This window comes from Crocodylus porosus, unplaced genomic scaffold (genome assembly GCF_001723895.1).
Source record: "Crocodylus porosus isolate Cpor-Errol unplaced genomic scaffold, CroPor_comp1, whole genome shotgun sequence".
NCBI classification, from domain to species: domain Eukaryota; kingdom Metazoa; phylum Chordata; order Crocodylia; family Crocodylidae; genus Crocodylus; species Crocodylus porosus.
The window spans coordinates 24,115,761-24,133,806 of NW_017728949.1; the positions used below are offsets into that span (position 1 = coordinate 24,115,761).

At 40.6% G+C, this 18,046-nt stretch overlaps 1 protein-coding gene across 8 annotated transcripts in view; it reads left to right on the forward strand.

Annotated features, from left to right (window-relative positions):
• ANKRD44 (ankyrin repeat domain 44) overlaps positions 1–18,046 on the forward strand; it is a 224,220-nt gene that overhangs the window by 172,027 nt on the left and 34,147 nt on the right. For all 8 annotated transcript variants that reach the window (XM_019554076.1, XM_019554078.1, XM_019554082.1 and 5 more), the window contains exon 17: positions 13,768–13,839. In XM_019554076.1, coding sequence (XP_019409621.1) covers positions 13,768–13,839 — 72 coding nt within the window. The remainder of the gene's footprint in view (positions 1–13,767; positions 13,840–18,046) is intronic.

Genomic DNA, 18,046 nt, shown 5'->3' on the forward strand with positions numbered 1-18,046 from the left:
TGCTGCACTCTCCTCCGCTCCGGGTCCAGAAAGGAGGCACACGTGTGGGAAGGACACACGTGCGCCTGTGTCCCTCTTCTCCCCACTGCTCCTGACCTCCAAGTCGTACCACTCAAGCCAGTGGAGCTGTACCAAGTATAAGCTTGGCCCTGTTAGCATTTCTGCCTTGCTGCAGATAAGATTTTATCTAGAAGAAAATGTATTTCCTATCTGCATTTGTCTTGGAGTTATGTTCAAAATATTTTGAAAGGGGAATCTGGCAGGTCTGCTCCTAGGACTAGCTGTGGGTAGAATGATGAACTGTAAAAGCAAGATGAAAAGAGCCCTTTTATAAAAACATTGTCACAGTTAAAAATTTGATTGCAAATCTGTTTTTGTTAATGGACAAAATCCTATTCCAAATGAAAATGGTTTAATAGTGCTAGATTGCATAACCTGAGTTCATGATGGTAGAAAAATTACAGCATAATAAACATAATTGCATTTTAGCATTCCAAATATATATAATAAAGACAGAATAATCTACTTCTTCAGCCCTCTGCAAGGTAACCTGCAGATGAGCATTTGTTCTTCATGTGCATTTACCAAAAAGAATACTGTTGTTTAGGAAGGCAGTGCTTTGCAAAATTATATGTTTTTAACATTAACTGCAGTGGCCCTTCTCTCCAGGAAGCAAAGTTTAGAGATGAAGAGTATGAGTCATACTGATGTATCATACATTTTAAAGCAATGAAAACTTTTGTGGCTCACTGTTTTATTAAAACTCACCCCATTTTCATCTTAGTTTTTAAATCCTAGTGTAAGCAAGCTGTGGAACAAAACTGGCAAATACCTAACTCCTCTGATGTTTAATTAATAAATTAATTATATTTATTAAGCAATTTACCAAATGAAGTAATGATTTGTTTCTGACTGGAGTCAAGTTACAGTTACAGTGATTCGGTATCACTAATACTTCCATATGGCAAAAATAATCTCTTCTGTAAAAGCATTGACAATGTATAGTGTAAAATATAAAATTTAAAAATATAAATTTTATGTAAATATTTTATATAAATTGAAGCATTTCAGCATGCAGATGCTTCAAAAAGAGCATTCAGGGAATCTTCTTCCCGGAGGTATGACTGGTCAGCACTATGCCTACCTGCTATCCTCTCTGCATCCTCTGCAGCTCTGGTAGCATGAAAGGCAGTGGTAGCATGAAGGGCAGTGTGACACCAGTGCAGAAGCAGCAGCCAGAGGTTTGCTGGTGTTGGAGATGATGTCACTTTCTTGTTTGCCATTGACCTGTGTCCAGAGACTAAAAAACACTGGTTTTCATTGGCAAGAAAAGGTGTCATCTGCCCAACCAGCAGCAAACCTCTGGTTGCTGCTCCTGCATCATCACCACTGCTCTGTTGTCCTGTTGCCAGAACCACTGCAGGGCAAGTGTAGGGAGTAGGGGGAAGATGGGGGATGGGAGGGTAAGGTGCCCCTCGAGCTCCTTTCCAGCAGTTCCAGCCCTCTCAGCCAGTGCCCAGGGTTCATGTCCTGCTTGCCCACTGGTTATGCTACTATTCCTATCACTTGGTTGTGTATGTGGAAGTAAATCTTAGAATGCTTATTAGGAGGCATGAGAATTACATACATAAATCCTTCATGCTCCCTCTAAATAGCACATAGGCAACTAATTATCAACTTAACACAGCCATTGGATGAGAAATTATACTCTTTTTGTTATTTTAACATAAGTACATCCAAGGACAGAGAAATTCTATGTTTCTGTAGTTTGTGACAAGAAAACTGAGCTAATGTCAAGAGTTTGTAACTTTAAAAAAAGTGTGTATGATATCTATGTGTGTATGTATATATTATAAAAATAATAATTTTTAGCATGGAAAAGTACTTAAAGCTTTATGTTGACACACAGGTGAGTCACGCATTCATTTTTCATCGCGTTCCCCTCCTTTATTCCAATGAAGTTTAAATCCATTATTGTGAGCCCCATCTTGCAGTCATAAGTAGTCTCATTTGCCCCAAGAGCAGAACCTGCAGGCTCAGGTCTTAATTTATAGTTCTGTTCATGCCAAATGTGCAGTACAATTTTGTATACAGCCAGGAACTAACATGAAAAACTTGCAGAGAAGAGCACCACCATATTTTCCTAGTTGTGTTTTAATTGTACTGATTGCCATTTTAATCAAACTGGAAGCAAAACTCCATTTTAGTAGCAAGTAAATAAAGAAGATTGCATGTTGTATATTCTGATATTCTGTTGTTATTACACAATTTCTTATATTCACTCTGATGAAAACTGAACAGAGCAGCCATTATTTCTTAACCAGCATGCTATATACTTCAAACAAATGCATGTTTCTTTTCTCCTTTTTTTTAATTATTTAAAACAAACCTCCTGACTTCTTTAAAGACTAGGTTTCAAGATTTTGCTAGGAAAATCAATCACTGTATTTTTTCCTCAGAACTTTGGATCAATTGCATGTATTGATTAGCACATTTTCCGTATGATAAAATAATGCTGCATTTGGCTTCTGACCAGGAACTTGAACCTTTATCTCCCACATTCCTAGTGAGTATTATACTGGCTAGTTTGGGATGGGTTCCTCTCATTCTCTTATGGAAACTCTTCAGCTTTGTATAGATTATTATTTATTGGTTGTGGTGCTTGCAAAGGATGTGAGAGTGAAAAAACACTGGCTCCTTACTCCAAGGAACATGTATTATTTTGTGAAGTGGAACAGCTCCAATAGGAAAGAGTGAAACCGATTTCTAACCAACCAGTGGCCAAGTGGCCAAAGCACTCATCTGAGGTGTGGGAGTCAGAGATTTAGGTCCTGGACCAGGAACTAATAGAAGCTGAACCTAGTTATTCCTCATTCTTGAGCAGGTTTTTCTCTCTCTCATTTTTCATGAAAAGCTTTGAAAAGCCTCTGTTTTTGAGGAAGTGGGGAAAAAAAGTTTGAAATCTTGGAAATATTCATTGAACAGGAAAATTCCCACCGAGCTCTATAGCTTCTTCAGGCATCAGTGTTCGTTCCCCAGTTTAAGCTGCGTCCATACTAGAGAAGTTTATAGATATTAGGGGCTGGAAGGGACCTTTTGAGATCACCTGGTCCAACCCCCTTGTGCGTGGGCAGGAAAGACTGTTGGGGTCATGACTCCAGGAAGGTGAGTGTCCAGACGTTTTTTGAAGATATCCAGAGTAAGTGATTGTACGACTTCTAGGAGGAGTCTATTCCAGACCCCGGGCACTCGGGTTTTTCCTTATGTCTAATCTAAAGCGGTCTTCTAGCAACTTATGACCATTAGTCCTAGTCTTCCCTTGGGGAGCCCTGGCAAATAGACATTCTCCTAGTCCCTGATATGCGCCCTTGACCAAGTCCCCTTTGAGTCTTTTCTTCTCTAGACTGAACAGACCCACATCTCTCAATCTCTCATTGTATGGCCTGCTCTCCATACCTTTAACCATATGCGTAGCCCTTCTCTGGACTCTCTCAAGCTCCTCCACATCCTTCCTGAAGTGTTGTTCCCAGAACTGGATGCAGTACTCCAGCTGCAGCTTCACCAAGACCAAGTAAAGCGGGAGGATGACATCTTTAGTCTTGTTTGAGATGCATCGGTAGATGCATGCCAGTGTTTTGTTTGCCTTGTTGGCTACAGCATCACATTGGTGGCTCATGCTCATTGTTGTACAGGTTTTGCTTATACATTAATCTGAAATCAGTCTAATTAAATGGGTGCAAGCTTGTCTTGGTACCTGTTTAAAATTTTAGCTTAATTTGGGAAGTCACTGGTGTGGGTGAACGTGACTCAACCAAGGATCAACCTATTTTAAGATTTCAGAAAAACACTCAAATGACTGCTTCCTTCCTAGACTGGGGCTTTCCTTAGTTTTCATTTGGTTGAGTTAAAATAAACTGCTGCACTTCTCTAACCTGCCTTCTTGCAGACATGGAAAAAAACCAAAAATCACTTTAAATTCAGCACATTTCCAAAGTGAGCCCAACAGATACCCAAAAGAGGCAGCACGTTACTTTGACCCAGCTTTGCAGCACCTGTATAGATCAGGTGCTTCAGTGGAGTTATTTTTGGAGCTTTTATCTAATAGCTGATTGAATCAAAAAGCCCCTCTGAAGCATCTGATCTATACAGATGCTGCAGAGCCAGGTCTAAGTAAAGCGCTGCTTTTTCTGGTAGTATTTTTCTTTACCATTTCAAGCAGCCTACACTCCCTTATCCCCATTTACTGATGTGCTATTTATATAATTTCCCAAATTACCTTTAGCCCATTGAGTTAGAATAATTCTAAGGCTAAAATATCTCCTCCATTTGTTGTCGTAAAATGGAAGAGAAACTAATCCCTGTCTGATCTATTGGGCCTGCCCTATGTAGTTTAAAGCCTCTGACAGCCATGTTCAGGCTTACCTATGTCAGCCAAGGAAACTGCTAACACTTTGCTAGCAAAAACTCTTTAAATTCAGCTCTGGCAAGCATGCTTTTCTACAACCCTTGCAGTGTAGCTAGTGCCTGTGTCTTAACAATTGGAGTGCAGAGAGGGATCAGACTCAGAGCTACATGTCGATCAAACATTTTTGCTTCGTTTTGAAATGACATTAAAACAATCACAACTAATTGCTTCTGTTGGATGACCTTGTGTCAGAAATTATATCCAGGCATAATTATTGCAGAAGTGCATTGTCTTACTATTTCAGTTGTTTTAATTGCCTTCTGATTAGCTCTCCATGTGTGACAGAATTTCCATATATCATTTGGTCAACACCCTTTCAAAATAAATGTCACTGCAAGATTATCTAATGATGCCCATCTGCCTAGAGGTCTGCTACTTTATGCAATTAATCTTAATCATACTAATTGAAAAAAGTTCAAATGTTTAAAATGTTCATGTTCAAATGTAATCTGAGCAATTTGCTGTAGTTTGTAGAAGGGTGTAACTTGCAGTGGAACCACAGTTCAGTGGGAATCAAACCTGTAACCCATTTAGTGCATACAATTTGGTATACTGTTGCTTTCACACTTGCAATACCTTGTATAGGATTATTGTATAGAATTATGTATTTGTCTGTTTTAGAATTTGCTTTAGTACCTATCACTGCTCTGGGTTGAAATTGCTTCTGAGAACTTCTTTTCAGTTGTCTGCTTTAAAAATTTTATGTATGACAAAACCACTCATCTACATTTCTGTATAAAGGTGATTTTAAATTCTGGAGATGCTGTGTGTGGAGTTGCAACTTATTTTTACCAGAACTAGATTTTAGAACATGCTGTAGTCCACTAGGAAAAGCATATAAACAATCCTGAGCCATTAATGTGACATATGAGCCAGAAAAAAGTCTTTAAAAATTGATTATAAGCCATTATTCTAGCCAGAGAATGAAAGCAGGCAGCAAACTGTCCTAATGTCAGTAAAGAACCCTTTGTTAAAAAATAGCTAGAATTGTATTATTAATCAGGATATGGAGTTAAGAGACAGAACCCTAATATACCCTCTTCACAGAGTTATTGAATGATAGCAGAGAGAGAACCAAATTAATTTCCACATTGTTTATATTGTGCTAAAACACAACCCCTGAAGCAGTGGAGGCCCTGGGTGTGCATGGTGAGAGGGAGAATTAAGGGGTTGGAATAAGTGTGCAAGAGAAAAAGAAACCTTTTTTTGCCTAACTCTTGGTAAATAGACAAATGAATTTAAAATGGTCATGTAACAACTGAAGGATTATATTGGGGAAAATTCAGAAAATGAGTGGGTATCCTGACCACTTAAAATATTACTGTTTCATGTATATTGCATATTTATAATGTCATGTTATTGACACCTCTCAAATTTCATATAAACTAAGCTTTAGAAACATTATCAACTATGTTCAGGAGATTGGCAATAGGATAGGTGGAGCTGTTCACGTCCAAGTCACTAGTTTTAATCCAGACCAGGCCAATAGTAACCAAAAATAATTGACCCCTAATCATTTTTGGTTGGTCTTATGGGAAATGAATTGGTCTGTGGCACTAAATATAATTTATTACGGACACGTTTTTAAGTTGTTGAAATACTGACAAAACGTTAACTTAAGAGGCACTTACACAATAAATAGACCTGGCTTTTCCCCCGTTTTATGGATGTAATGTTGAATTCCATAGAATCCCTGTGATAATTTTGCTTTAATTATTAGGGAAAGTTATATTTGGCAAGATGTGCTTGAGGATTATTGGCATGTCTTTGTACGTCTAAGCTTGTTCACCCTTATAATTTCTCATCTTGTGTTTTCTGGCTATGTATCTGAGGGCTACTAGGTTTACCATCGAGTTCATGTTTAGCATTTTGGGTAGTAAGCTCATTAAGCTAAATCCATAGTAATCTAAGTGCCTTTTGTGGAAGCTCTCCAGTTGCATGTAGTTTATTCCTCTAGAGTCTTCATTCAGGAAACTTTTAATTTATTTTTTTCCTTCCTGTAAAGACATCTGTGCAAAAGCCTTGTGTAAAAAAAGACTTTAAAGGCCTCCTAACATACAAAGAGATGTTTCTGTATTAAGGTTTTGATTCTTAAGTGGTGATTTGATGCCCCAAAAAAGAGATGGGTTTAATTAAAAAAGTGACAAACCAGTCTTTTGTTTTGGAGGGCTTAAAGTCTGAGGAGTGAGTGATAGTGTTAAATGGGAAGGCTTAGTAGTTGTTTTTTTTTCTTTCTTTTTTTTTAAAGGGTTTATTTACCCACAGGAGTAAATGGAAGTCAGATTTATTCACTTAAGAGAATATTTTATAAAATTGAGAGCTAGTAACTGAATATTCAGATTAAAGAGTAGCTACACTCTGAAAATCTGTTTGATATAGTCGGTGTTCAGTGGGAAATTTCTACAAATAAGACAGATGAGTAGCCGGCAATCTTTAACAAGCCACAGGCCAGAACAACCTGGGTCCAGCCTGATGCAAATCAGGTAGCTTCAGCACTGCTTCATGGGCGGAAGCTTTCCCTGAATCTATAGCAGGGCCAGGCAACTGGGAGCTCTGTCTATGCTGCTGCTACTCCTCCCAGCCTCCCAACTCTCCAGCTGCAGCACAGATGCACCTTCCTGCCAGTGTGGAGCTGCACTAAGGCTGGGCAGCTGCAAACAGTGTCTGCACTGCTGACTTCTCAGCAGTGTCTGCTCTCAGTACATGTATGGGTGTGGGCACAGGCAAAGCCCTTCAGCTGCAAGGGCTGGGTCCAGTGGCTTTGCAGGTTAGATCTGGCCTGAAGGCTGTATGTTGCTGACTACTGGAATAGACGTATCCAACAGGCAGTTTAAAAATAACCCTAGCTGTCATGAAATGCAGATTATATATATAAATAAGGATATTTTATAAAAGACTGAAGAATACTATAAAAGGAATGACAGTGTAAAAGCTGGAGGTAGGCCTATGCTGAAACGTGCAAACCCTATTCCAAGTTTTCTGAAAACTTTGAGTTGGATTGGATTTCAGAATCAAACAGCATGATATAGGCCCACAATTGCAAGGAATATATCATGTGCTATTCTGCACTGAGATTGAGTATCCAGCAGTAAGATACATTTCCAGAAACAACATACATTCAGTAACACATATTTCTTTCTCAGCCCTGGCATTTCTAAAACATAATAATTACAAAATCAACACATACTTCTCTTATATTACAGTAGAATTCTTCATATGCATGTCTTTGTCTAATAAAAACTTGTGACACATGACTGGCTTTTTACAAGTAAATGGTAAGCAATCTTGGGGAATTATGTTGGTCAAATTCATCCTCCACACAAGTCTGTTAAAGTTAATGCAGTTACAGCAGGGAGGAATTTGATTCCATGTGCGTGTCTTTACGGTGCTGTACAGCTCTAACCTCTCTGCCTTTCTGCCACAAATCCTTCCTTTACTCCTAGAAGCCCACCTATTTTCACAGTCTGTCAGTTAACACCCTATAATAAAAAAAAATGCACAGCTATGAAAAGAACAAACATTGGGTTGCTTGTCATGCTAGCAGCCCCATTAGTTTACTGCAGTCACTTCCTACTCTCTTTCTTAACCTTTGTTTGCCATTATTTCTCCAGCATACTCCTCTCAGAGCAGAAACTGTCTCTTTAACTCCAGTGTAAAGTATCATGCATGCCAGCGGTGCTAAGTACTAATGTTAAATAATCACCATCAGCACCAGCTGTTTGCCTGTATTTCTTTTGACACTATAGGGGGACAAGTTATCTTGTTTTACTTTTTGGCCTTTTATGTTGCTGATGCGTGTCATCGGATTGTAGGAAAGTAGGTCTGGAAGGAACCTCATGAGGTCATCCAGTCCAGGCTGTTACCCATCTTACAGGTAATCTTGTAGGTAGGCTACTGATAAAAGAGGCAGAAACCGGTCTACAGACCAGTCTTTTATTTGCTTGCACTTTAAAACATGTAAGCAAACATTTATCCTCACATCTATCTAGCTACCTGTAACAGCACAACATAGATTCTCACCTATACTGGCTGGGGGTGGGACTCAAGAGTGGAAGGAGGTTGCCATGCAGATTGCAAGTAAGTCTTCTTGAATTTGCTGAGTTTTTCAAATTTCCCTCCACCTATGCCCAATATTTATAGATGGCTGGTTCTAATATTGTGATAAATTTATCTCTGATTGGTTTTGTTTACATTTTTTAAACAAGTTTTTATTGAAACTTTTGGAACTGGACTAAACCAAATCTCTTATGGATTTGGAAGGTGTCAAGTGGGATTTATATTCTTGTGTGGCAGGCTTACTGATAGTTGCCCGGCATGTCCCAGGCTCAGAGAATCTTCATTGTGATTAGTGGAGCCCTTCCACCAATCAAGCGATTGCTGGGGTGGGGCTTGCCCCACCCCTACCCAGGGCAAGGCAGAGAACCCGGACCTATTTGAAGCCTGCACCCTGCTTCAACCTGATTGGTCTGTTTGTAATCTGGGGGTAGAGCCCTCAGAGGGTATTAAAGAGCAGTGTGCCTGGAACATGGGTGGCTGTGACAAAGGACAGAGAAGAGAACGGGCAAAAAGAAGAGCTGACAAGAGCTGGCCAGTGGGGCAGAGCTGTTGCCCCAAAGACCTTTTTGCTGGACAGGAGCAACAAGCAGTCACATCCCCAGCCTGCAGCTGAGGAACTCGGGATCGGTGCAGGCAGCGCTGGACAGAGGATCCAGGAGGAAGCAGGACCTTGGGAGCTGCTTGAGGTGGCTTGGGTCTGAAACCCCTGGCATGTGGCCAGGAATGTGGTGCACAGGCCAGTGCATGGAGCAGGACCCTAGGAGCCACTCAAGGTGGCTCAGGCCTGCAACCCTTGGAACAGGGCCGGACAGTCGGTACTGATAGCATGGCACAGAGCGGTCTCAGAGGGATCAGGACCTTGGGAAACACTTGTGGCAGCTCAGGTCTGGGCCTCCCTGGCTCAGAGCCAGCAGCCCAGTGCAGACAACGCTGCACAGAGGGTCTGGGAGTAGACTGAGTCCCAGTGTTGCATGAGGTGGCCCGGACTTCCAACCCTGAGCAGAAGGCAAAGTCCCTGGGAGCCCATGACGGTGCTCAGGGCTCCAAGCGTGTGAGCAGTCCAGAATGAATTAAAGGCTCTGGAGGCTCCTGCAAGCAAAAAGCAATGTGCCTGAGGGGCCAAGGACCACTCACTCTCGCCCTTGGAGTCATGAGTTGCTGGGGAAAAGGATTCCCACAGGGGAGGAGAAATTCCTCCTGGTTAGTAAGGCGCTCCTGGAGGGGAGGTCCCAGGGGGCAAGGGCCCCTTTGAGTTTATAAGCCTCGTTGGGGTTTGTGGAAGGCCCAAGCGGCATTAGGGTTTTCCCTTTCCACTAGTCACTGAAGCGCAGCCAAGGCCTTAAGAACAGCTTGGGCTTTGGGGACTTTTAAAGAGTCAGGTTTATTTTTGATGTTTATGCACCTTATATTTTGTAAGAGAGTGCCTTATATTTTGTGATATTGCCCCTTTATATTTTGTAAGTTTATTGTTTATTAGAACTTAGAGTGTATGATCTATGTTGGGGCCCTGCTGGGACCCTTCCCTATTACTTACCTGTGTTCACCTGCAACTTATTTGAAGTCCCTGTGGTGGTAAACTATCATATATATGTATATAGAGAATAAGGTCTATAGTCGCATATTTTGTGTAAATATCTGTGTGTATATTTATACTTATCTTTTGATGGTTCCCTGTAAATATTAATAAATTGGTATATAGTTAAGCATTCCTTGTCCTGGTCTGACTCTATAGGGAATAGAGGGAGCTGGTTTGCATTTGCAGATCACGCTCACAGCACTACTGCCTAGCTATCTATCCCTTCTGTTCATAGAGGGGAGCATATATTGGATGCACCTGGGTTACACTTGGAAACAAAAAAGGGAGGGTTTCTTATCTCTCTTCCTTCCACATTGTAGAGTGCTGTTTAACACTGGCCTGTTTCTTCTTTACCTTAGTTTATAGTTTTCTCTAACAAGGCTTTTTTTTGTTTTTACAAATTGTCTAAACATCTCTAACAAAAATATATCTGTTGTAGCAAAATAACATCTAATACATTTGGTTACATCAATCACCACTACTATTTTAAGATAAGGCTATAATATAGTGTATTTGGATTATTTAATATATGGTCTTCCCTTTTCTCCTTTTGGGCCTTGTGTTTTTTTAAATTGTTTGTCTGATGGCTTCTTTTGTTTTGCTGATCAAGCTAGTTGTCACATCTGCTAAGGTTCACACTGTGGTCACTTAGAAATAGACTTTGGCACCTTATGTACAGCTACAATTTTGCAGCTTGCCCTGTGCCCCTTAAAAATGGCCAAAGCTGGCAACAAGGCCCCCATTCACAGTAGGACCTTCCCTGAGTGAACTGTCCCAGTCAAGTGTCTGTCTAACCAGGATGGAGATTCTACAACCTCTCTAGGTAGCCTGTTGCAATGCTTAACCACCCTCAGAGTGAAAAACCTTTTCCTAATTTTCAACCTGAATTTCCTCTGCTGCAGCTTGAGGCTATTGCTTCTAGCCCTCTCCCCTATAGCCACAGAAAAAGCCCATCTCCATCCTCTCTATAATCACCTTTCAGGTATGTGAGAACTGTTATCAAATCCCATCTCAGTCTTTTCTCCAAAGCTGAATAGAGTAACTTTCCTGGATTTGCAAGTGACATTCCTATTCATGTAGCCTAGTATGATGTTGGCTTTTTCTTTTCTTTCTTTTTTTTATATTCAGTAAGAGCACATTGCTGGGTCATATGCAGCTTGTAGTCTACTGTAATTCTCTGCAGTATTGCAGCCTAGCCAGTCATTTGTAGGTCTGCATTTTATGTACAACTGTTCAATACCAAGTGCAGGACTTGGGACTTACTCTTGCTGAATCTCATCTGATTGATTATGGTCCATTTCCCCGGTCTGTCCAGGTCATTCTGGATCATAGCTCTGCCCTCCAGAGTATCCGCAACACCACCCAACTTACTATTATCCACAACTTTGCTTGCACTCAGTCCCATTGTCCAAATCATTAATAAAGATGTTGAACAATACTGGACCAGGGACAGACTCATGGGGAGCTCCACTGGACACTTCCTCCCAACTAGACATTGCACCATTGATGACTACTCATTGAGCATGATGAACCAACCAGTTATGTATCCACCTTACAGTACTTCCATCTAATCTATATTTCCATAGCTTATTAATAAGAATGGTGTGGAAAACAGTGCCAAAAGCCTTGCTAAAGTCAAGGTATATCACAGCCACTGCTGTCCCTGCTTTCACAGAGCCTGTCACTTCTAATCATAAAAGGAAATCAGGATGGTTAGGCATGACTTGGTCTTGGGGAATCCATGCTGGTTGTTCCTGATCATCTTGTTCTCCTCTCTGTACTTCCCACTAGATTCCTTGAGGCCCTGCTCTACTATCATTCCAGGTATTCAGATAAGACTAGTCTGTAGTTCTCCAGATCCTCCTTTTTCTCTTTCTTAAAGATGGGCACTACATTCACCCTTTTCCAGTTATCTGGAACATCACTGAACCTCCACAAGTTCTCAGAGAGGATAACCTATCTAATCCATCCGGATGGTGAATGAGATTATCCTAATTGGCAAGTCTATAAAGGCCTTTGGTGTTCTTGTGGATGGGGAGATGCTATATAAATGTTCACGCTTTTGTTGGATGTGCTGTCCTTGGCATGTGTGTAAATGCTGAGGGTGTGCTGTGTTTTGGATGATTGTCGTTATAGAGGTAATTCCTGCTTTGATATATACAAATGAATCATATATGTATTAGTCTTATTACAATTATAATTTATAATTTGGACTCAGGGTTTTGTAGTCTTTCTACACAGACGGTTCCTCTGATCTCAGTAGGACTGTTCTGAAGGCAACGATGTCCAAGGTGGGGGTTAAATGAATTTTAACTTAATTGTGGAGAATAATTTGAAAAAAAAATATTTTGGGAAGGCAGTCAAGTCAAGAAGTTATTCATGACTTATTAAAACCTTTTATAAATATCGATGAAGGAAAAACAGCTAAGAAAGCATTATTTTCTGTGTGCTAGTTATTGAAAATGGAAGTTATCCACTCTCACTTTGAGAAAAAATCAAACTACGACAGGAATTTAGTACAAGAGGTCATTGCCAGGTGATAAAAAAACTACAAATTCTCACATGCAGACCTTTGTGCTCTAGCTGCATATGAGGCTTTGCATGTATCCAAATATTTTTAAGAAAACCAAAACCAATAACCAGTACATCCCTGCAAGTTGATTCTATGCATATTCACTCAACAGCAAAACAGGTTCAAACATGCCACCACTGAAGTCGTTGGAAATCTGGATATCAGTTGGAACCAGATTTGAATTTAGCTCTTGCATGTGTTTTACATAATTGTTCACTATAAAATCGTATCTGTTTTATATACAGTGGAGTATTCTGAATGCAGAGCACTGAAAAGCCTCTTGTACAGAAATAGGTTTCTTAGAGGGGTTTCAGCTCTATCCTTGTAGTAGGGTGCTGTTGAATATTACCATTCTAAATTCTCTACTCCAGCAGTGGCAAACTCATCTTGCTTCACTGTGGCAGTCTACAAACCAAACCAGGGTCACACGCTGGAATGAACATGCAGGGCTGATCTGGCTGTGCACCACATGTAGCACCCACCCCATGTTGGCCCCCTGGGCCATGTACAACATGTGTGGCTGGTCCAGCCCCATATGTTGAGTACAGCACATGCTGGCCCTACTTGGGCTGTAGGCTGTCCATGAGTGCCAGAGCCAGCACATGGGGCTCCCTGTGCCAGCCCCTGTGCCACATGCAACATGAGCCCTGGAGCAGAGCTAGATCCAAACCAGCCCTGGAGCCAGCACTCAGGGCCAGTCCAGCATGGGCACCACATGCAGTACATGTCTCAGGCTAATCTCCTGCACTGTGTGCAGCGCTTGCAGTGTACTAGACCAGCTCTACATGCTGCATGTTGTGCACAGGGTTGGTCCATGACCTGTGGGTTGGATCACAGGGCTCCATGGGCTGGATATGGTCCCCAGGCTATATGTTTGATACTTCTGTCCTAGTTGTTCCTGGTATTTAGTTGCTTTATAATAGATCTGACAAATATTTTTATACTGCTCTCTCTCACCTAACATTACCCAAATCTCATTTTACAAATTGAATCTTATTTCACTTAGTTTGATTTAGGTTGCTCTTACACACACAGCACTACAGTGGTTAGGATTTACAAAGATGTTTTAAAAGTTTTCTTTTTTTTTTTCCCTTTTAGCTGCTGGAAAAAAACAACCATATGTTGGAGGAGTCGGACTCAGCAGCTACTAAAAGCCCTTTGCATTTAGCTGTAAGTCTCTTAATTGTTTGGTTGTTATTTTATGTACATAATGATTTAGTATAAACCTTTGAAGTGGGCTTTATCTGAATTGTGGACCTGTGTTTAAAAGGTGGAAAGGTGCATAGATTCTCAAAAATGGCTCTTGGGTGGGACTTTAAAAGAACTTAGGGGATATAGGGACCCAACTCCCAATGAATTCCCTTTTGGAAATCCCAACCCTTAATTCCTTACAAAGGCACCAAAATAACTAGCCATACTTTTAAAAGTTCTGATGTTCTGAAGTAAAAGTTCTGGCATCCCTGTTGTAGACAATAGGACGTGCTGAGTGCTTAGCAGTTTTGAAAATCTAGCCACTCATGTTGCTTTGTAAGGATTTAAGAGCTTAATTTTAGATCCATATTTCTGAAAATCTTAGCTATTGTTTTTTACAGCCACCTATGATTATAATACCCTGTGCTGTCATACTAATTATATTTTAATATGTAAAGGTCACTATCATCCTCACTTTTATCCTAGTTACTGGAATTACAATAATATTTATCAAATGTAATTGAGAAATCCAGGCCAGTAAGTAGATATGCCGTAAATATTGAATACATTTAAATCTCTAAATAAGGCTTATAGTTTGGTTCCACCTAAAAGCCAGGGAATTCTGAGACTAAGGGTTAATCCTCCTTTGGATGCATATGTGTACTTCCTATTAATGGTAATAGGAGTTATTTACCCATAAGGGAATAATTAGTGTGTTTAATCCTTAAACAAACTTAAACAAAATAGCAAAAACTAACAAAATAACAAAATTATTTTTTCAAGCCATAACGTTTCAAGGTGAAAAATAAGACTTAACTTTGAAGTTCAGTGAGTATTAAGCTTTCTCACTTTTACATTGCTTCTGTATGGTAGCTTTCAAAAATTACCAGGAGTTAAACTCTGCAGAAATTGTTGCAAAAATTCCTAACATGTAAATTGTGAGCCTAATGGTAAACAGAACAGTGTTTGGTTGAACAGTGGAAGACGTTTTCTGTGGATATTCACTGAAGTGTGTGCGGATTTGTGTGTGTGTGTGTGTGTGTGTGTGTGTGTTCCTGCTGTAATTATTCTACCAAATGAGTTTATTGGCAGGGATGTTCTATGAAACATCAAATATAAACAAACAGTAATGTTTATGACCATAAATATTTATACTAGATACCTATTCTGCAAATTGTTTTTATTCCAACAGATACTAGGAAAATAACGTGTGAAATTTGTATCGCATAAAAACAGCACAGAACCTGAAATTAGAATTAATTGCTCTTCCCCCGGTAAATTATAGCCCAAGATTTATTAGAACAAACTATTTATGATTCACTTTGAAGAATGGATAAATTAAAGAAAATTGTAATCTGAATGTAAGAAAGTTCATGAACAAGGAGTGAAATGTGTCCAACTGTTAAAAATTATTTGATATTTTTGTAATACATGTACAAAGGTTTGCTTGTTATGAACCTTTAATTTAAAGTTAACCTAAATTTTCTTGCCACTGAATAAGCAACCTGATAATGACCCAGAAGCAACCTTGAATCTGTACAATGTGTGGGGCTGGATGCGGACCTGAGTACATGTACACATTTGAATCTTAGAATTGCATCTTGTCTATGAAGTAGCTGTTTTGCCTAAAAACTGCTGCTGAGTCTTAAAACAGATTTGATTTAAAATAAAGTCCTGGCCTTGCAAAGAGGTGCACATAAGCTTAAATTTACACACAGTGGGTACATCTACACATACAATTTATGTGACACAATATGCTCCAGAGCACTTTGAGCTAGCGTACACTGCTCTTGGGCGCATTGTCTGCATGTGCACCCAGGACAGCAACGCTTTGAGCTGGGGCAGAGCAGCCCCAGGCTGGCAGGGTGTGTCAGGGGCTAGCCCTAGGCTCTGGGTGGTGGTGGGGCTGACTGGGGTACAAAGGTGAAGAACCTGCAGAACTGTGTGGCTAGTCATCAGACAGCCCCCACACTTTAGCACCCTTGTGCCCAGCCAGCCCCTGTCACTTTCCACACATGGGTTTCAGCAGTTACTTACTCCACAGTAAGATAGTACTGTCCCTATATTCACTTTTTTAAGGGACCAGCTTTTTCTGAGATAATATTCTCAGTAATATCTCCTATAGAACACATTTATCAGGGGAAATTTTGGGAAAAGTCACAGATTTTATCAACATTTATGATTTGCTTTTCCTTCTTTCTCCAAATTCCTTTCCATGTTCTCCCATAGCATATGTAGAATATAACTTGGGCACTTCCTAATTTTTGTTTTCTCTTACCCCACTGCAAGCTTAAGGTTCCCTTCAAGGTATTTGTCACCCTTTCTCCCCCTGTATTTAAAAAATGGCCATTGATGAATTTTGACAAAAGAGGGTCTCATTCTTAGACTTACAAAAATGCCTAGGACAAATCACTGCAGGGAGTCTAGCCATAAAGTTTCTAAATTTTTAGCAAGCCATTATTTATTATAATCCATGTGCATATCGTCTTAATCCAGCCTCCAGACTGTACTGGTCTGAGATCTGGGATGGGTTTTATTCATATAGCAGATGTAATATCCATAATTTTACAAACCTTCAGGACTAAAAATAAAAGAAATATTGTAGTGCAGAAGGGAAGTTTAGCAGTCACGAGTGCTTCTCCAATGGGGCTTTGTCTGGCATAGAGCACTTTTAAGGCCCCCCTCTGCATGTGTAGGTAAAGGCATGATGGGATTTAATGCATAACCCAAACAATCTCAAATCAGATACCCTCATGCTTTATTGCCAGTGCAGGGGCAATTCTGGGTTTTCCATACACCAGCAAAAAGCAAGTTCCTGTGGCCGGAAGCCCCCTCAGCTGATGGGGCTTCTAGCCTTAGAGGCCACACATCCCTGGGGCTGGGAGATACAGCTGCTGCAATCTCTCAGCTGTGGAAGCGCCCTCACAGCTGGTGGCCACCATCAGCTGGGGGCTTCAAGGGTCCAGGGTGCACATGGGCCCCTGTGGCTTGGAGCGCTGATCAGCTCCTGGAGCTCCCAGCCACAGGGGCACAGGCTGCATGTGCAAATTAAAGCTGGATAGAAACCAGCTATAAAGTTATTACACATTTTCCATAAGTAACTTTATAGCTGGTTGGACTTTTATAAGGTGCCACAGTTAATTTGCATATGTAGCCATTCTAAATTAATTGCACAATTAACTAGGTAATTGCGTAATACATGTAATGTGTAAAGGGGTCCTAAATACTAAAAGGCCAGACCCTAAGGGTCTGTTTCAGATACTGTTCCACCTATTAGATGGAAAATTATTGTCTGAAGAAAAGTAAATTAACTTACATTTTGCTATTTTGAATTTTTCTCTTTGTTAAAGAGCAGTATAATTACACTTATAATACCAAGGAAGCAGGGCTTGACCAGTGGAAGAATGTGCAAATAAGTTGGGCCTTGCACAAAAGGTTCTTTAAATATATAAAGCTTATTTCTTATGAGGAATACACAGTGATTCAGAGTGGTAAAAGATTAACAAGCACTTGTTTGGGACTGCAGGTTTAACTCATTAATGGCTTCGTCATTTTTGAATAATGCAGCCATGCCCAAATTCATGATGTTCAAGCACACTATTCCATCATTTTTCACACTACACTATCTATTTTATGTGTAGCTTGCATGTTTCATCACACTGAGACATTATGTGCTTTTGATGGAGGTTTATGACAGAAATGACTAGTCAAGGATCTTTGTCCTGCGTTAAGTAGTCAACTGGGTCACCAGCTGGCTGGAGGGCTGCACCCAGAGAGTGGTAGTGGATGGGTCATTTTCAACCTGAAGGGATGTGGGCAGTGGGGTTCCGCAGGCCTCGGACCTCAGACCCGCACTGTTCAACATCTTCATCAGTGACTTGGATGAGGGGCTAAAAAGCACCCTGTTCAAATTTGCTGATGACACTAAGATGTGGGGGGATGTGGGCACGCTAGAAGGGAGGAATAGGCTACAATCAGACTTAGACAGGTTACAGGGGTGGGCAGATAAGAACAGGATGGGATTCAACACAGACAAGTGCAAAGTGATGCACCTGGGGAGGAACAACCGGCACCATACCTACAGGCTGGGGAACTCCCTTCTCATCAGTACAGAGGCAGAAAAGGATCTTGGGGTCATCATTGACTCCAAGATGAACATGGGCCGGCAGTGTGGGGATGCAGTCAA